Consider the following 18,617-nt stretch of genomic DNA (forward strand, 5'->3'; position numbering starts at 1 on the left):
AAACGTACACCACATTTTAACAACTTATAAAGGGTCAGCAACGCGCATGTAAGAGTCCGTAGGGAATGGAAGTAAAGCCTGACCAGGAATATATGATCACGCGCCATGTTGCGGAATTTTACTGGAACTAATATTTTCATACTATACTGAACTGTCACCCTATACATGAAAATAACAGCGCCCTCTTGACAATATTTGATCATATATTACTGGTAAGACTTTAAACGTATTTACTTCCATGAAATATGTGCGCGAAAACATCACTATCATTAAGGTATTTAAAAACAGATGTGATCGAAAAAATTTTTCAGTTTTTTTTTTATACTACGTCGGTGGCAAACAAGCAAGGTGGCTTGCCTGATTGTAAGCGTGCAACATGCGTGTTGCCGACCCTAACACCCCCGCACCCTCGTAGAGAACAAATAAAAATGACTACGTTTTATGCATTTTTTTTTGTCGTAATTTATTATCTTTAAAATAAAGTTTTAGAAATTTAAATCACAAGGACGCATTCAACTAAATACGATTTATTGGTTGGGTGAGTTCAGCACGTAGGTACGGTCTTAAATCAATGTAAAATCGAACACATAATTAAGGGTCGAAAAAGCTTCACAATGACATGTATTCCTGAGAGCATAGTCATAATACTTAAGCATTACAGGTTCATACATAGGCGCTCTAAACTTCCCCATTACTATCAGCTCTTGTATATATTTATATGTAAATTCTTTCTCAACATTTGTTGTATTTTGATCCCAATTGGACAATAAGAATTTGTGAAACCAAACATCATTGCGCATGTATTGGTTTAGGGGTAGACAGTAAGCTCCTCCATAATATACCATGTCTCCACAGCGTTCGAGAAGCATGAGCATAACATCTTCATATCTCCCTCCTATACAATTAAGTGCTAATGTTGGTCGCTGAAAACTTAAACCACAACATGCCAATTCTTCAGCTTCTTCAAGGGTATAAACTTTTGTAGCACCTATACTTAACAAGTGTTCTTTGACAGATTCATACCCACAGTGATTTGCAACAATATTAAGCGTGTTAACTCCCATGGCTTTGCAAATCTGTATGACACTTTGCCCGATAGCACTATTAGCACCATTTTGAACAATACATTGTCCAGGACATAGCTTTTGTTGCTTGAAGTCATTTAGCAATCTGTAGGCACTCACAGGTGCTACTGTAAGCATACTTGCTTCAGCTAAAGGTATGTTAGGAGGAACTTTATGGACATCAGTTTCGTTGTAAATACCATAGTATCTCCATGATCCTAGCTGTCGGGAAGATAGGACTACTCTATGGCCCGGCTCTACGTAGGTCACTTTACGGCCAATTTCCATTATATCACCAACACCTTCATCTCCAGGCACATGGGGCAAGCAGGGCAAATCTGGATGTGATCCTGAAAAATAAATAATGTTTTAAAGGGATATAATGCCTGGTGCAAGCAATCTCTACCTATTTTTCAGTGACACTACAGTAACTTAATTTTCTCTGCAGGCACTTCATATTTTTAAACTCTTGAATTGCTATGACTATAAATAAACAAGACTGTAAAAATAATCAATTTTATTTAAACAAGCTTATGGTGAAACAAATTATGCCTGGTGTGTTACTTACACAACATAAACTAATTAAACATATACTTAATAATCTAACTAAAGTCTAAGATATATTTGCATCCAGTGAATCCTTTTGATGATAGGGCATTGCCAATGGCTTCCTGGAAGTTGTCAAATTTGACCAGCTTATGAACTGGACCTTTCAGTTTCTGGTCACACATCAAATTAACAATATCACATATCATTTCGTCTTTAGCTGCCTTATCAGCCTTTTCATTCCATTTTGTCATCCAAAATCCAAAAAATGATAAGTTCTTGAAAATAAATGCAGAAGTTGGAATTATGACAGGTTCTCGAGACATGCCTCCATAGGTGACCATGGTACCAGAATGTTCCAAGTGCCTTAACAAGTCTGTGGTACTCTTTCCACCCACACAATTAAGAGCCAAAGTAGGTTTTGCAATAACCTTATCTTTGAATATAGTTGTGGTCCTTATCTCCTCTTCAGTGAGGACATGGGTAGCTCCAAGGTCTTCTAGAAATTTCTTTAGGTCATTTATGTCAGGCCTCTCTCTAACAACAGCAATATTTTTGAGACCCCACGCCTTACATAGTTGGATGACATTTTGTCCACAAGCCCCATTGGCTCCGTTTTGAATAACAACCAGTCCATCTCTGACTGGTTTAAAATCAGTAAGCATTCTGTATGCCGTGCAGGGATTGACCGTGAGTGTGGCTGCCTCAACCAGCCCTAAATTATCTGGGACGACTCTGACTGCATCTTTAGAGAATGTGGCGTAATTCCTCCAAGTTCCCTGAACTGGTTTTGTCACAATAATCTTGTTTCCTGGACAAATATCTTCAACTTTTTTGCCTACATCTTCGACAATTCCCACACCTTCGTTACCTGCAATTGATGGCAGATCAACCTTGACCGGATACTTTCCTAAAACAACATAAAAATGTCATGTAATAAAGGTAACCAAGTAGATGTTTACAGAAAAATAAAACAAAAAGAAAAATACCTTACATCTTCTCTTCATGCAACCATAACAATGTGAAAAATAAAAACAACACAAAAAGCACTATGTTAATATGCACATAACACCTAACACTTGTTACCTTGCCCTACCTTGTATGGTGTTTATATCGGCAGGGTTAACAGGGGCAGCTAGCATTCTGACGAGTACTTCCAGATCCCCTAGCTGTGGTATAGCAGCTTCCCGGAACTGCACAACACACAGAGGGTCTCCAAATTGTTGGTAGACTAACTGTTTCGACATCAAATTTCGCACCGGTACGTGCCTTGTCGTGTAACATTTTGTCGTTCTTAATAAAAGGTATCCTAGAGGAAGGAGGGACATGGCTTGCTTCTGTAGATTTACACAAAATTTGCTGCTTTTTTTACTCTTTTACAAAGGTTTATATAATTTTTTTATCAATAAATCACGACATATTTATTTTGTGATAAATAAAACAAATGACAATGACTTATGACATGCTTATGACACTTGACTGACAGCCAAATGACGTTTAGATTCCATTGCTACCAACTTTGTATGAAAATAAAACTTAAGCCCTCCACACTCGTGCGCGAATCGCGAAGCGAAGCCGCAAACGCGAGTGTGGAGTCTAGTTCGCTAATCAGCGAAATTGACTCCACACTCGCCTTCGCGGCTTCGCGTCGCGTAGTCTGGAGAAATTTTTAGTTTAGAATGATTCACGGTTAGTTTCACTAGACTTATATTGACCGGGACCAACCAGTGATACCACTGATAAACCAGTGATATCCGAATCAAACACGCGTAGTGACACTGAGTGTAGTATGCAAAGAATATAATACTCACTCTAGGAGGTAGTGTCAAAGAGTAGTATAATATATAGGAGAATAGGGTAGTATGCTTGGACTGGCTTGGACAGACCAACGAGTGTGAACGCGACCAGACCAACGAGTGTGAATGCGACCGATGGTAACGTTGAAAGCGAACGCAGCCGACGTGCAAGAATGAGGGTAGACCGGTCTACACAACTTCAACTTTGACACCCATCCGCTATCTTCAGTCACCCGTGAACATGATGCATGTAACTGCGTCGAAATATCGGGAGCTCATAAATAATACAAAAGGTAATCACGGTCTATATCCCGGTCAATATAAGTAAATAAAACTTAGTTCCAGTTATTGATAAAGCTGCCTATTCATGCAGTAAGAATGTCAGTTCGTCTTTGTACTGCCCATTTCTGTGCCATATTTGTGTTCTATGTTTTGTACAATAAAGAGTTTATACATTACATACTTTTCTTAAATGTAATTTTTTTTGTGAGTGGACTCAGAACATTCAGAATAATTCACATAAGAAAAGTGGCATTTTACTGCGGATTATTCAAAACCTACAGCCCTGGGGATCTACACTCTGACCACGCTGTTGTAGCAAACAATCTTTGCACTGAATATGCCGCGTTTTATAATTTTAATTTAATTTAATTTTAGTTTAGTTTTCCTTTCCTTTTAATAATATTCTAACATAGTTCTTAAGTAAAAAGTTACTAACCATATTATGGAACCTATGTTTTCTGAATTAAATGATTTTTATTTTATTTTTATTTATTTATTTATCAGGTTCAACTTTCATTAGCCAGACTTGACGACCGGTCTGGCCTAGTAGTGGGTAGTGACCCTGCCTGTGAAGCCGATGGTCCTGGGTTCGAATCCCGGTAAGGGCATTTATTTTTGTGATGAGCACAGATATTTGTTCCTGAGTCTTGGGTGTTTTCTATGTATTTATATATTTGTATATTATATATAGGTATATCGTTGTCTAAGTACCCACAACACAAGCCTTCTTGAGCTTACTGTGGGACTTAGTCAATCTGTGTAAGAATGTCCTATAATATGTCCTATAATATTTACTCTAGTTCTATATAATATGAATTATAATAATAGGTATATAATATAATTTCGGAAAACGACATTTGGGGTCAGGGCCTACCGCATCCGACCGACGTGTTGCCTCTCTGTCGCACTTGTAAATTCGTACGTAAGTATGACAGGGAGGCAACACGAACACGTCGAACGTGGTTCGGGCGTGCGTAGATATGTATCATTGTCTTCTGCTGTAATTATGTATTGCTGCAAACTTGCTTTGCTGCTGCATACAAAGGTGGAGGGGTTGTCTTTTATGACCAATTTACTACTATCCCATGAATCCCATGATCTAATTTGAATTAAAACATCTACTTATGTTTAGGTACGTAGAAAAAGAATCTCATAGGTAACACTTCATCGATTTATCAGCTACTTAATTTATTTATGTTAATTGTTATCTTTTTAATTTATTTCGGTTAAATATTTATCTTTAGGTTGATAAAAAGTTGTTGACGCGCGTGTTTAAATATTTTTGCTCGTTTGGCGCTGTGCCGCAGGGCGGCGCCTCCGACGACGGTAGTTGCGGCTTGGGCATGCGTATGCGTCGCGCGCGGATCAACTGCCAGCTGGCGCTGCGGCTGCGTAGTCCGGGGGAGACGGGGTTGTCTTCCACGTCTATAGGGCCTGGCCGGAGGCTGCTGGAAAAGTAAGTAAATATGTATCCGTAGCTTTAGACAACTAAATAATTTGCGAGTTGTATGTACAGCAAGGTGCAAAAGTGCATAGAGTAAGAGCAAAGCTAAGTTGGCAGCGATTTTGATAACCCAGACTGTGCATGTGTTATTTTAAACGTCAAACTTCTATGAAATTATGACGTTTAAAATAACACTTGCACAGCCTGGGCTATCAAAATGGCTGCCAACTTAGCATGGTCTAACTCTACCCCCTTTATGAATGAATTCCATTCATAAAGTGGTTATGCACTTTTGCATCTGTGAGTGCAATGAAGCAAGGAAAATAATACAAAAATTGAGGTAAGAACCTTATCAATCCCATATTAAGTACATAAGAAATCTAATAATAAATACTTACTTATCTCTGGCTGCCGATCTTAAGCGTGCTGGTGCTATTACAGAAGGTATGTCTTGTAAAGCGTTTCTTTTTAAGCCTGTAACATTGCAGTTGTTAGATTAACATTACTCTAAATATATATTATATTATTGACCAAGCGAAACCGAAGGTCTCCTTTTCAGCTTGGGCAAAAATTCTTTCGTATGTCCGGATCCGGATGTTCTCCTCTACCTACAGGTCGCATTTCCCAACCGATTCTCGTATTGTATTAATACTTAGATCTCGGCGTATTTTGATGATTTTGAAGGTACCTGTTGATATTTGATAGCTAGATCGACCAAGTGACGTACAGTACAGCAGCTTGGCTCATTTAAATTTACAATAATATCTCCAAAAATATTTTCTAGTCTAACCTGAGTTTTTAATTTTGTTTACAAAGCTGCGGTCCTTCCATTTTTGCGAGCAGACCGGGCACACGGAGCGGCGTATGGACCATCTGGGAATCTCATTACATTTCGACAAGGATTCTTTCTGCTGGAACGCTGGTATTCCGAGTGGTAAGTTAGTCTGCAATATAATATAAACTAGTAAAAAAAAAACCTTCCTTAAGTTACCCTTATTCTGCAAGTTTCTGGTGCTGGGAAGTAATAGTCGATCCCTAATGTCAGAGGACTCTTCAAAATGTGTCGTTTTCAACAAAAGGTACCACATTGGCGCTTGCCATAAGGTCGCTCTGACAGGTTTTTCGTATAAAGATACAAGCAATTCGTCCTTATGGTAAGCGACAACGTGGTACCTTTTGATTGAAAACGTCACAAATATTTATAAGCTGAGCTACGGGCATGGCGTAACGCCTTTCGTTGCAACCTTCTAATCTTCAGTAGCGTAAGCTGCACGGCATCAGGCTATGCTTGTTTGTTATCATCATCGGTTGTACAAAATATACTCTTGTCACTTTTGACAGTAGAAAAAGGCGCGAAAAAAATAGGAAGATCAAGCCTTCCCGTCTATATTTTTAGGGTTCCGTAGTCCGTACCCAAAGGGTAAAAACGGGACCCTATTACTAACACTGCACTGTCGGTCTGTATGTCTGTTTTGTCTGTCCGTCTGTCACCAGGCTGTATCTCATGAACCGTGATAGCTAGAAATTCTCACAGATATGTATTTCTGTTGCCGCTTATAACAACAAATAGTAAAAACAGAATAAAATAAATACTTAAGTGGGGCTCCCATACAACAAACGTGATTTTTATGTCGTTCTTCGCGTAATGGTACGGAACCCTTCGTGCGCAAGTCCGACTCGCACTTGGCCGGTTTTTTTTTATTTGTTCCAAAAATAACACAACATTACAGGTTACACTGGCACTAATTCACTGTAAAATTCATTAAAAGTATATATATACCTACATACATTTAAAATTTGCCGCCCTTTTCTACTGACAAAATTGGCTTGCTAGACTAGGATAGAATAGGTAGGTTGGGTTCATTGTGATGTATCTGCAGCGTGTCGAAGGTAGTGGAGGCAAGGATGGAATCTACGTCACTTCGAATTGAGGAAAAGGGCGAGCATAACAAGGTTACTTCATCAAGCAATAGCTCAACCTAAATCCAAATAAACCACACAAACAAACCGGTGGGGTGTCGGTGATGTTAAAGGCCAGTATTGAAGGTATGTCCATGTCGCGTTTCGTCGAGATGCGAGAGAACCGAGAGCGGGACACGCTACGCTCAGTGAAGCGGTAGCTTATCCCGTGCATACAGGGCTCAATGGACGAGCTGCAAGGACAGGAAGTATTGTGGGCAAACATTATTAAGATTGACAGATTAACACATAATCAATAACCAAGTAGGGGAAAAATCACTCCTTTCGAAAAACTACTACCTGAACGTACGTGCGAACTATATCTACAAGATTTTACCTCTAAACATAATTAATGTACCTACTAATTAGCTAAATTCTATTACTGACATTTCAAACTGCTATATGCTAAGTTGCCTACAATCATAACTGTTACATGTAAGTATGTACTTAAATAATCTGCAAATGTCTGTTTTTAAAATAGCTATTAGAAGTCTCCGTCAGCGTGCTATTACTACCGCAACACTGTAAACTGTCTATCAAATAGCTACAAAATGGCCTCCGAGCATATTCGAGAAATAAGATAATTATTAGATCTAATTACACATCAAAGTAACACCGAGCTAACATAATAACTGCCACAAGTGCTAACCTTATCTAATAAAACTGTGAGAAAGTTTTAGCTAATAGACGTAATTGTATCGAGAGTGAAAGTCGAGAAAATGTGCATTTTTTACTAATGCGTCTTTGTCAACATGACTTTTTATTATGCTATTGTGGCAGTAGTTACTTTTGTTTCACGGTTTGGTAAGCAAATGTAAATCACATAGGAACTATCAAGTCGGTATTGTCGAATGAATCAGGTAAGGTGACAGCAATGACTTTGCTATGAATTTGATGAAATTATTTTGTGTGCATTTGAGCAAGTTTGGGTGAACCTTTTCTTGTCTACGTCTCCTGGGTTACTCTTTAAACCATTATATTGAGATACGTACTCTTCAGAGGCGTCGTCGCCGGGAAGCTCGAGCGGCTGGTCCTGCGCCTCCTGCAGCTCGCGGTTGCGCTCGCGCACCATATCCAGCAACAATGTGTCGTGCCGTCCCAAACTACTCGTTCTGTGATTGTATTATTTAAAAGAAATCAATTTTAATCATATATAATCAACGTAAACAGTATAAGTATGTAAGTATTTAAAAATAAATCTTGGAAATTAAGCTAAAAACTTTAAAATTCCATTTTTTATCGCACTAGATTACGGGACGGGCGTAAATGGGAATACACTAATTATAAGCCGAAACCTATCACTCACATCTCACATCTCGCTTCTCAGATAAACATCGACTGAGTGATTTACAATGTAGGTACAAGACATGAAAAATATGGTTAAGAAAGTATAAAGGCACAAAAAAAACTGTAGGTAAAAATGATTGCTGTAGGCAAACAAAATTGACCTAATATTATGTGCGTATTTTTTTTTCATTTATTCCCTAAGGCTTAACTGCCGCTGTAATCGCTCTTATTTACTCTTAATACTCGTACTATCTTATCTTTAAATAAAATCATAATTTATATATAATTTTAAATATTTAAATGAAATGAAATGAAATGACCAAACCAAACCAAACCAAATTTCCAATTTTAAATTTTTTTAATCAATTTTTTCAATTTTTTTTATAACCAAATTTCGGGCACTGGTTTCAACCAAGGTCTGACTTTCGTCACTTTGTTATACAAGTAACAATATTAGATAATATTGTCTTCGGTTACCGCGATAGTTACTCATGAAATAAAACTATGAAAACGGATTATATCGCATATATTGAATTTATAATACGCGATATAATCCGTTTTCATAGTTTTATTTCAATATTAGATAATCTAAATTTAAAAGTGTAAAAATTACTGCCTTGGGTGAGACTTGAACTCACGGCCTCTGGATAGATACTCCAGCGCTTTGCCAACTGAGCCACCAAGACCTCATCCATAGTCAGCAAATCTTCCCACTATATGGGTCTAGGGGACCCTAGCGACATCTACCGTAAGAGTGTTACACTTCTTAAACGGCCATCGGAGTTCCAGGAAGTTCCCGGAGTCCGCCCGGGTCCGGAGTTCGGAGTTCAAGTCTCACCCAAGGCAGTAATTTTTCCACTTTTAAATTTATTCTAAGCTTAATAGCATCGATCGCAGACGTTTCTGCTTGTTAAAAATTAATTAGATAATCTAGTTACATTTAGATCAGTGTAGATAATGTTTTACAACTACATAATACCAATATTTGGAACACTGCTAGCCTAGCCGTGTCATCGGAGGTCGTGGGTTCGAATAATGATTTCCGGTTCTTTAGAACTTAAAGTTTTTTAAAATTTAGAGGGTATGAAATAGGAAGAATTTGATATTTACCAGTTGCTCTTTGGTTTGACTGGCGAAAAAAACATAGTGATCAGCCTATAGTATATGCCTTCTGAGTTGAAAGAGCAGACGGCAGTCGCTTTCGAACCTTTACCAATTCTTGGGATCGGGTTGTCAAAATCAGTTTTCTCGCAATCGGGAAAGCGCGCGATAATATAAGGACGAGTGTAGGGACTTGTGAAAGCTTACATACATGGTATGCGTGCAGCTAGGGAACATCTCGCTTTGCCGCGACAGTAAGGTTCGGATCCCGGTGCTGGAGTTGACTGAGGTTTGGTCAGGCTCGGTCGTACCGGAATCACTCAGCCGACTGCTGCGAAGCTTCATCAGCAGATCGTTGTACGGGGTGCTGTCGTTCTCCATAAATGAAATGCAACGGTGTTCTTTCTCCTTCGGTCTAAGAAAAAATCGGGAAAGAATAATATAGTAAGGGTATGCGCGCACGATCAACTTTTATCTCTGCGACTATTTTGTCTCTCACATCAAGTCTATTGGTTAGTATGGAAGTGCGCACACGTAGGTAGCGACGCGACTCCGTTTTTTGTCCGCGGGTTCGGAGACAAGCCCGCGATGCAACTGTCTCCGTCCCTATTGGTTTCAATGCAAGTGCGCGCACGGCAACAAAAAAGTTAATGCCGGTCGGCCAGAAAGTCTCCCGGGTGTCGCGTCGCGTCGCTACATGCGCGCACTTTCATACTAACCCATAGGCTTGATATGAGAGATGAGAGATAAAATAGTTGCGGACACAACAGTTGCTCGTGCGCGCTAGCAATTAAATAAAAAGTCGTGTTGCTGTCGCACTCGTGCGCGCATCACGAGCAACTTAGTCGCAAGGCGATTTATTTGTCTCTTCGACAAATAAACCGCCTGGCGACTTTGCTTGCTCGTGCGCGCATACCCTAATACCTAAGTAGGTATATACTTTGTGATCAGAAATGTTTGTAGAAAATTTTAATTAGTGACTCAAGTATTTTTTATTTTTTATTTTTTTTTTATTTACTAGATAAATCACAAATTTTACATGGTAATTAATAAAAAGTATCGTTAAACCAGAATGGTTTGTCTCGATACTCCATTCCGCAGTACTATCTAGTAGTAGCAGTAGTATCTTGTTGTTAATTTTGCTATGATTCATCGTGTTGTAAAAAGCTTTCATGGTCACCGGAAAAAAACACAACAGAAACCATGCAGTAACATTGATACCACTTTTACTTAAGTAGTTACGATTGTTTCGATTTGAGTTTATGATGAGTTTGCAAGGTGGCCGTCCTTGCTAAGCTCACAGTTGTTTTAGCCACAGCAAAGAGGATATAATAAGATAGAGCGGTACTGTCATAATAAATTTTGTAACCGCTGTAAATTCACTGCCATCTATCGACGTACTTTAAAACTAAAAATGAAGATTTATAAAAATACGTTAAAATGTATTTAAATATGGATAAATGATTTTTTTATTTGCATATTTTTTTATATATGATTTTGACCCATGTTCTTTCACTGATATGCGTTAAAATTATAAATAACAAACGAAACCGTCAACGCCCTCTATACGAGAGTAGGCCAACACTAGTGGCGCCCTCTGATCGAGAATCAAATTTTCGTGATTTTCGAGGCACGTTTTTCCTTAGACTGTATCCATCTATTACGGAGTTATATCTATCTTTGGCCACAGTAATATAACAGGCTTAAAAATTTACTGGCTTATACCTATAAGCGCGATCTTTATCTGTTTCATCTGTCATATGTTTTGTTACCTATGACGTTCGAAGTTATTGGCAACAATCGCCTATTGTTAAAGCACAACAAGATTACTCATGAAGTCATGACAATGACAATTAACTAGACTTATATTGACCGGGATATAGACCGTGATTACCTTTTGTATTATTTGTGAGCTCCCGATATTTCGACGCAGTTACATGCATCATGTTCACGGGTGACTGAAGATAGCGGGTGGGTGTCAAAGTTGTGTAGACAGCGCTCTGTCTACCCTCATTCTTGCGCGTCGGCTGCGTTCACTTTCAACGTTACCAACGGTCGCATTCACACTTGTTGGTCCGGTCGCGTTCACACTCGTTGGTCTGTCCAAACACACTACACTCACGGTGTCACTACGCGCGATATCCGAATCAAACACGCGTAGTGACACCGTGAGTGTAGTGTGTTTGGACAGACCAACGAGTGTGAACGCGACCGGACCAACAAGTGTGAATGCGACCGTTGGTAACGTTGAAAGTGAACGCAGCCGACGCGCAAGAATGAGGGTAGACAGAGCGCTGTCTACACAGAGCGCTGTCTACACAACTTTGACACCCACCCGCTATCTTCAGTCACCCGTGAACATGATGCATGTAACTGCGTCGAAATATCGGGAGCTCACAAATAATACAAAAGGTAATCAAGGTCTATATCCCGGTCAATATAAGTCTAGTGAAACTAACCGTGAATCATTCAAAACTCTAATGACAATTAACTGATATATTTGCAACTTTTCTTTACATTATGAGAGTAGTTTTGATTTGTAGGTCACAAACTGTTAATAAAATGATTTGTAGCTTCAATAGATCAGGAGAATTGGAATAAGACCGTGTTTACGATGAATTTTATTTTAATACCACCAGACCGTAGAAAATTTAAGGGTATTGTCTGCGAAGTTTTACGGCCATCGACTGTTTAAAAGGATCGTGGCTGTGTTTGCTACTTTTTCTTCTCCGTGAGTCACGCCAACAGTGACTCAAGCGAGTCAAGCGAAACGCAATATTAGAACCTAGATATAAACATTAAACACGGTTAGATAAGCGCAAACAGCCTGCGCCCAAAAGGCCTTGAATCTCGTCACGATACGACGCTTCTAATAACTGATTATTACGCTACCGGATGATGGAATCGACTAGCAAGGTGACACAGATGGCTGTTATGTGTAATGACATGTAAAATTATATCACGAATGAAAGGCATGCGAAAGTCAGGTGGCCCGGGTGGCTTCTTGAACGTAACGCGGTAAACGTGAAAGTAATGCGATGCTACAGTGCCCTTCAATAACGGAATAGTGCGGCTAATGTCAGAGATAACAAAATACAATATAGAATAGGTACTAATTTCATTACAATGTTACGGTTCGCTTAAATAAAGTTAGTGTCTTCACTTTTAGCGAGGTCTTAAGTATTTACGTGTCCCGTAATAACTACATTACACCAATGAACACAAACTTTTTACAGTATAAAATATTCGTAGAGAAGCTGAAAGTAAAGCTGAAAATTAGTAAGTAATGAGGTTCAAGACGCACCGCCAGACTTACCGGGCCGGAGCCGGAGCACGCTATGCGACGACTATAGCGGCCGCCGTATTCGAACAATGCTTAAGATGTCACAAAGATACCATACCGATCAGTCAATGTCAAAAGTGACATATCATCAACCAAAAACTTCACTTTTACACTGACAGATCGGTATCGTATCGCTGTGACATATTATAACCATTGTTCGAATACGGCCGTATATGTCAATAAAATTAGAAGTAGTATTGAGAATTAATTGAGAATACTCATCACAGAAACATCTTTCGTTGAAGACAGTAGGGCAGTTTCGAAGCGACTATAGTATGTAGTATATGTACCTTAATCCTTTCCTTTATAATAAGGCGAAAAATGTAAACATTACGAGTATTAAATTGTCGTCGACAGTACATAGCAGATGGAAATTTTGAATTCAAACTGCAGGTTCAGAACTCACTACAGTAACGCTATCGTTTGATCTCAAATTTGTACATACATATGTATGGTAGAAATTAGCAGTCTTTATTCTTTACTCATCTGACATCTCTTATGTCTAGACAGGAAACTTACATGGAGAGGCGGCAGGAGTACAGTTGGGAGTATCGCGATTTCCACTCGCCGCTTTTCCGCCATGTCGACTCGTTTCTGAAATAAAATACGTACCGTCAAACGGGTTGAATAGGGAAGGCTGCGGTGAATAGGGACAAATATATACATATAGGGGATAGGGATATTGTCTGACCACCTTTTGTACCATATTTCATGCAAAATAAAGTTATTTTCTTTCTTTCTTTCAAAACTTAAAATGTGATTTACCTGACAATTTCTTAAATAATACCCACACAAAATGTATCATTCGATTGAAAATAATAGTAGATTTTATGTGATACAAGGTAAATCACATTTTAAGTTTTGTCCCTATTCACCCCAGCTATCCCTATTCACCCCGATTGACGGTACTTTAAACGATAAAGCTGGCAGTAGGTATACCTGTTATCCGCAATTGATTACTATACGTCGACGGACGACGGATCGTGACATATGTGTATTCCCATTTGTCCCCGTACCTGAGGCGGGGACAAATCGGAATTATTTATATGAAAACACCTATTCCGGCGAGGACAAATGGGAAAACACCGTGGCGTACATAAAATAAATAAATAAATAAAATATATGGGACACTTTAATACAAATCGACCGGGCCGGGCCCCCCAGTAATTAGGCACCATCAGGCTTGTGTTGTGGGACTTGTTGGTGTTGATGTGGTTGGTGACTACTAGATGACAATATATAATAAATAAATACTCAAATACAAAAACATTCAGTCTTGTTTCCTGAGCTCTTCATTAGTTTAATTTTCTCTGTTGCTATAGGTTTAGTACAAATGGTGGTCTAAATCTCCTACCAGTCAAGTCAAACTTCTGCCCTCTGTAGGCAGGGAGACTTGGGTGTGGTTACACCCCATTTATATAAATATATATTTTTATGTATTTACATTCTTGTTGTTCTGTCATGAGAAAACTAAATATATTTAGTAAATAATACGATTGTTTGCTAAGTTTGCTTGGTAAAACCAAATAGGTTAAAGCTTAACAAGTTGGCGCATAACTGAAGGTCATATGCCTTATACGAACAATAAGATAATACATACGTGGGACGAATGTTTAACGATTATTGTTGTTAGTCTTTTGCAGTAGGTGTACTTTGAAACTTACAATAATCTTTGGAGTTTATAATATATTGGAATCTTGTTTGATTACATATTCTATTACGCGCTCTTGGATTTCTAATATTATAAGTAGTGTATTATATATATATATATATATATATATATATATATATATATATATATATATATATAAAGTAGTTGTACAGGTGGTAAACTTATAAGCTAGGTCTTTGTGAACCCTGTTGGGCACTGCAATATACTATAACTACAACTATAATTAACAATTCCAAGGAGAGGAAAATTTTTGATTAATTATTTTAACATACAATCATTATAAGCAAATGTAAAAATAAGAATTAAAATGTCAAAAATACACTCTTCGTGTCGAAATTTTTAATTGCAATGTCATTTGTCATTTATTATTCAAAACATTTAGTATTATAACAAGAACAAATAATCTATAGATATTATTGAATTATAATATGTCATTAAAAAATTCGCTTACAGTGTAATATGACTTATCTAATAATAACTGTTTAATTTTATTTATATATATATTATCATTTTCTTCTTCTTTTATAGAGTCCGGGAGTTTATTATATATTTTAATAGACATTACTAAAGGGCCTGATGACAGTAGTTTAAGTTTACAAGGTGGTGGGATTAGTCTATTCTTGTTACGTATGGGTCGTGTAGAAGGTAGGTCCTCTCGTTTTATATAGAATTCCCTGTGCTTTCGAACGAACTTACACATTTCTAATATATACATAGATGTAAGGGTCAGCAGTCCAAGTTCACAAAAATAAGGTTTGTGGGTTTCGATTTCGTCAAGTGTTTTATTTATTAAGATACGAACAAGCTTTTTCTGAAGGGTAAAAAGTAATGGAGCGTTGGTACTATTACCCCACAGAATAATACCGTAATTTAACCAGGCATATGCATACGCGTAATATGTTGTTAGGGCTGTCTCTAAATTTGTCGTTACTTTAACCTCCCTAACATATAATAAGAATAATAAGAGATAATAGGTAGATAGGAGTGAGATGCACTGCGAGTATAATTTATACTCGTAGTGTTCAATTGGGGTCTCTATTGTTTGACATAATTATTGAAAGTCATAATGTAATGATTGTCATATTATCATTAGTCATAATTTGGTTTTTCTCAGAAACACGTAACTGTTCAGGATTGCCATAAAACAAACCTAACCTAACCTATCTATAGGATAACCCGAGGAAAATCCTGAAAAGTTAACGGTTTCAGAATTATGACTAATGAATTAATGATAATATGACAATCATTACATTATGACTTTCAATAATTATGTCAAACAAAGGAACCCCGTTCAATTGAGATGAAAAATGTTTGAATGTCGATTTTATAAATAATAACAAGAAGTCGTAAATCTTTCGTCGTAACTATTCATAGTGCTTCCGTAGAAATAAATTTTTCATGTAATTACAATTTTCAAGCACTTTAATTCTTCCAGATTAATTAACAAATTAGTGCTATCATAATGTTAGTAATGTTACTATATATTAACAATTATATATTTTTTTAATAGTACAATTTTAAGCTTATTTAGGTATTGAATTTGATTGACCAAGCCTGCACCAACAGCATAAATATTACGTTCCTATTATAACTATTAACACACTACGTACATAACGTACATGTACGTACAACGTAAATACTCGTACTAGGCTTCATTAAATTTTAGAAAAAGTTTATTACTTAATCGATAGTATATTTCATAGCACGCGCGCAAAAATATATAATTCTTTTCGTTGGTAGGTTAGGTATGGACTCTGGGGAAATTTTATTACCTAGGTAAGTGCAAATAAATTGGCTTTTTTTACTCAATGATGATGTTAATTTGTTGAGTGCAATAATTAAAGTGACTGGACATAATTCGGATAGTCACGCGATTCCCATATCGAGTAGCAATGAACTAATTTACTTTACTGTTATTTGAAAGACATTTAGGACATTGGTTAAGTAAACTAACAAACCGTCTGACCTTCCACTATGAATACCTTCAAAGGTCTTGAGAAGTAGCCGTATTGGAGCAAAATTTTATGCTTTCAGTTTAACTAAATATAGATGCAAAATGGTTACTGTACTTACTGTATCATTATGGCTAATGTAAGACAAATTTAATTACTGTTATATACTGCTATCCTTTTATAACAACCCATTATAAAAATCAAGATATTACAAATGTCACATCAGTGTGAACTAGGAGTATTTAGATTTTCACCAACGGCCATGGCGAGTTTTGTTCGGTTTGTCATAGTTGACACATGACAACGACTAAACTATGACTTATGGTAGGTAGAGGTTCTATACCATCCATACTATGACTAACATGGAGACTATATAAATCAAAAAGCCAAATCTCTATGTATGAAAAGTGTCCATCAAAAAACAGTAATTAGGCAGCGCCACCATACACCGAAATACTACCAAAAACAACTTACGTAATTTGGTCGGGTTATTTGTTGCCTTATATTATGGTTCATGTTATACTCATGTCCCAGAGCCTAACTAGCGCCACCAGAGAGATTAGGAACTATTATTTAAAGTTGAAAGCGGTCACTTTTGCAACAATTCTGCCATAAGAGATTGGCATCCTTACTATACCATCCATAATGACTAAACCAAGACTAAACTAATGGACTTTGTAAAATCGTATTATGACTCTTTGGTAATTTAAAGCTGTTTCATATTATATGTCCTGCGTAATAATTTTGTAATAATCAGCGATTATAATACATTTAAAATAACACCACTTTGTCAAGCTTTGGAATAAAACATTTTGACACTAAAATATGACATCTTTCACTAACTAATTTTATTTCTAATAAATTATTATTATAATTATTATTTTTAATTGTAAATATGGTTGGATATAAATTTCATAAATCTACATTTTTGCAACCTTCATATCTATTTACATCTAAACATGAATGGATCAAGTTATGGTAAGTTACCAGTACAAATTTCTAAAACATACCCTTCAAATCAAATAACTGATTAATGTGTGATTAATTATGCATATGTTTTGTATATGAAACTGTTTTTCTAGGCGTCAGGTGCCGTGTATCTTATTAGCCTAGTAAAAGTTGACCCGCGGCTTGTGAAATATATCTCGGACTGGCACAGATATCGTAGAAAACTCTCGCGATAGACCCGATTAAGTTTTCTCCATATGCATGTGAAGTTATTTTCCTTTAACTTCAAAGCGGTTAAATTAAAACAACCGTAACAATGTACCTAATTCAGATTTTGATTTGGTTTTGATTTGATTTTATATTTAAATGATAATTAGATACTTTCAGTTGCCTTACTTAACGGTGCGAGCGCTACTATGAGTAATACTATTTATGCATATCTAAAGCTGGTTGCACAAAACAGCCTGTAATCGTACCTAATTAACTCTTTAAGTCTCGGAACGTTCGCGAATATGTCATGTATGGGAAATCTCATAGTTATCTGCTAAGTTACGTATAAGTCTATAGATTGTGATTTTTCCACTTGGATCTAAGAATGAGTTTAAGCACTAATCTCTAAAACAATGGAAATCATTCTGGGCACAGTAGTGCCCCCGCCAAGACGATTAAAGCGAAACGCAAGGGCCCTACCAACCTTTTCTCGAAGCGCTTCGTCGTTTTTTTTTGAACCCTCATAGCATGGGTTTGTATTATACCAGATAAACAAAATTCTCGGGATATGATGTCAATAGTGGACTTATTAAGCATAAAATTTTCAATTGCATAGCTCTTATACTTTACTAGATTTTATTCATATTTAAAAAACCCCGATATCGTCACTGACTCACTCACTCACTGATGATCATCAAAACTCTTAGGGTACAAGACTTATATTGACCGGGATATCCCGGTATAAGTCTAGTGAAACTAACCGTGAATAATTCAAAACTCTTAGGGTACTTCCTGAAGTCCTAGGAAGCTGAAATTTGGTATGTAAGATAGTATTAGTATCTACTACTACAAGAACTATTGCATAAAAAAAAAATGAATACATTTTTCACCGCCCATATTGTAATGGTAGTGAAACGGCCAAGCTTGTAGAGTTAGAAGCTTGGCTCTACAAGAGATCTGATAACTTTTTGACAGTGCGAACCTTATGGTTTCATCTTGGCAATATTGTACAT

General features: G+C 37.1%; 2 protein-coding genes across 4 annotated transcripts; both read right to left on the reverse strand.

Annotated features, from left to right (window-relative positions):
- Window positions 1-456: 456 nt before the first annotated feature.
- Window positions 457-3,074, reverse strand: LOC134746600 (enoyl-[acyl-carrier-protein] reductase, mitochondrial). 2 transcript variants are annotated; one of them, XM_063681026.1, is made up of 2 exons: window positions 2,707-3,074; window positions 457-1,414 (listed from the first exon to the last, which is right to left on the reverse strand). In XM_063681026.1, the coding sequence occupies exons 1-2, from the start codon at window positions 2,936-2,938 to the stop codon at window positions 564-566; spliced, it is 1,083 nt and encodes a 360-aa protein (XP_063537096.1). In that variant the 5' UTR covers window positions 2,939-3,074; the 3' UTR covers window positions 457-563. The 2 variants fall into 2 exon arrangements, with proteins under 2 accessions (XP_063537096.1, XP_063537095.1); XM_063681025.1 differs by lacking the exon at window positions 457-1,414 and adding an exon at window positions 1,567-2,520 and having other exon boundaries at window positions 2,707-3,050.
- Window positions 3,075-4,843: 1,769 nt separating this feature from the next.
- Window positions 4,844-16,719, reverse strand: LOC134746680 (uncharacterized). 2 transcript variants are annotated; one of them, XM_063681191.1, is made up of 8 exons: window positions 16,568-16,719; window positions 13,342-13,416; window positions 9,691-9,894; window positions 8,084-8,203; window positions 7,141-7,285; window positions 5,923-6,076; window positions 5,531-5,606; window positions 4,844-5,136 (listed from the first exon to the last, which is right to left on the reverse strand). In XM_063681191.1, exons 1-8 carry the CDS (start codon window positions 16,573-16,575, stop codon window positions 4,929-4,931), a joined length of 990 nt encoding a protein of 329 aa, XP_063537261.1. In that variant the 5' UTR covers window positions 16,576-16,719; the 3' UTR covers window positions 4,844-4,928. The 2 variants fall into 2 exon arrangements, with proteins under 2 accessions (XP_063537261.1, XP_063537262.1); XM_063681192.1 differs by lacking the exon at window positions 8,084-8,203 and having other exon boundaries at window positions 16,568-16,660.
- Window positions 16,720-18,617: the final 1,898 nt, after the last annotated feature.

The sequence above is a fragment of the Cydia strobilella genome, chromosome 13 (genome assembly GCF_947568885.1).
Source record: "Cydia strobilella chromosome 13, ilCydStro3.1, whole genome shotgun sequence".
NCBI lineage: Eukaryota > Metazoa > Arthropoda > Insecta > Lepidoptera > Tortricidae > Cydia > Cydia strobilella.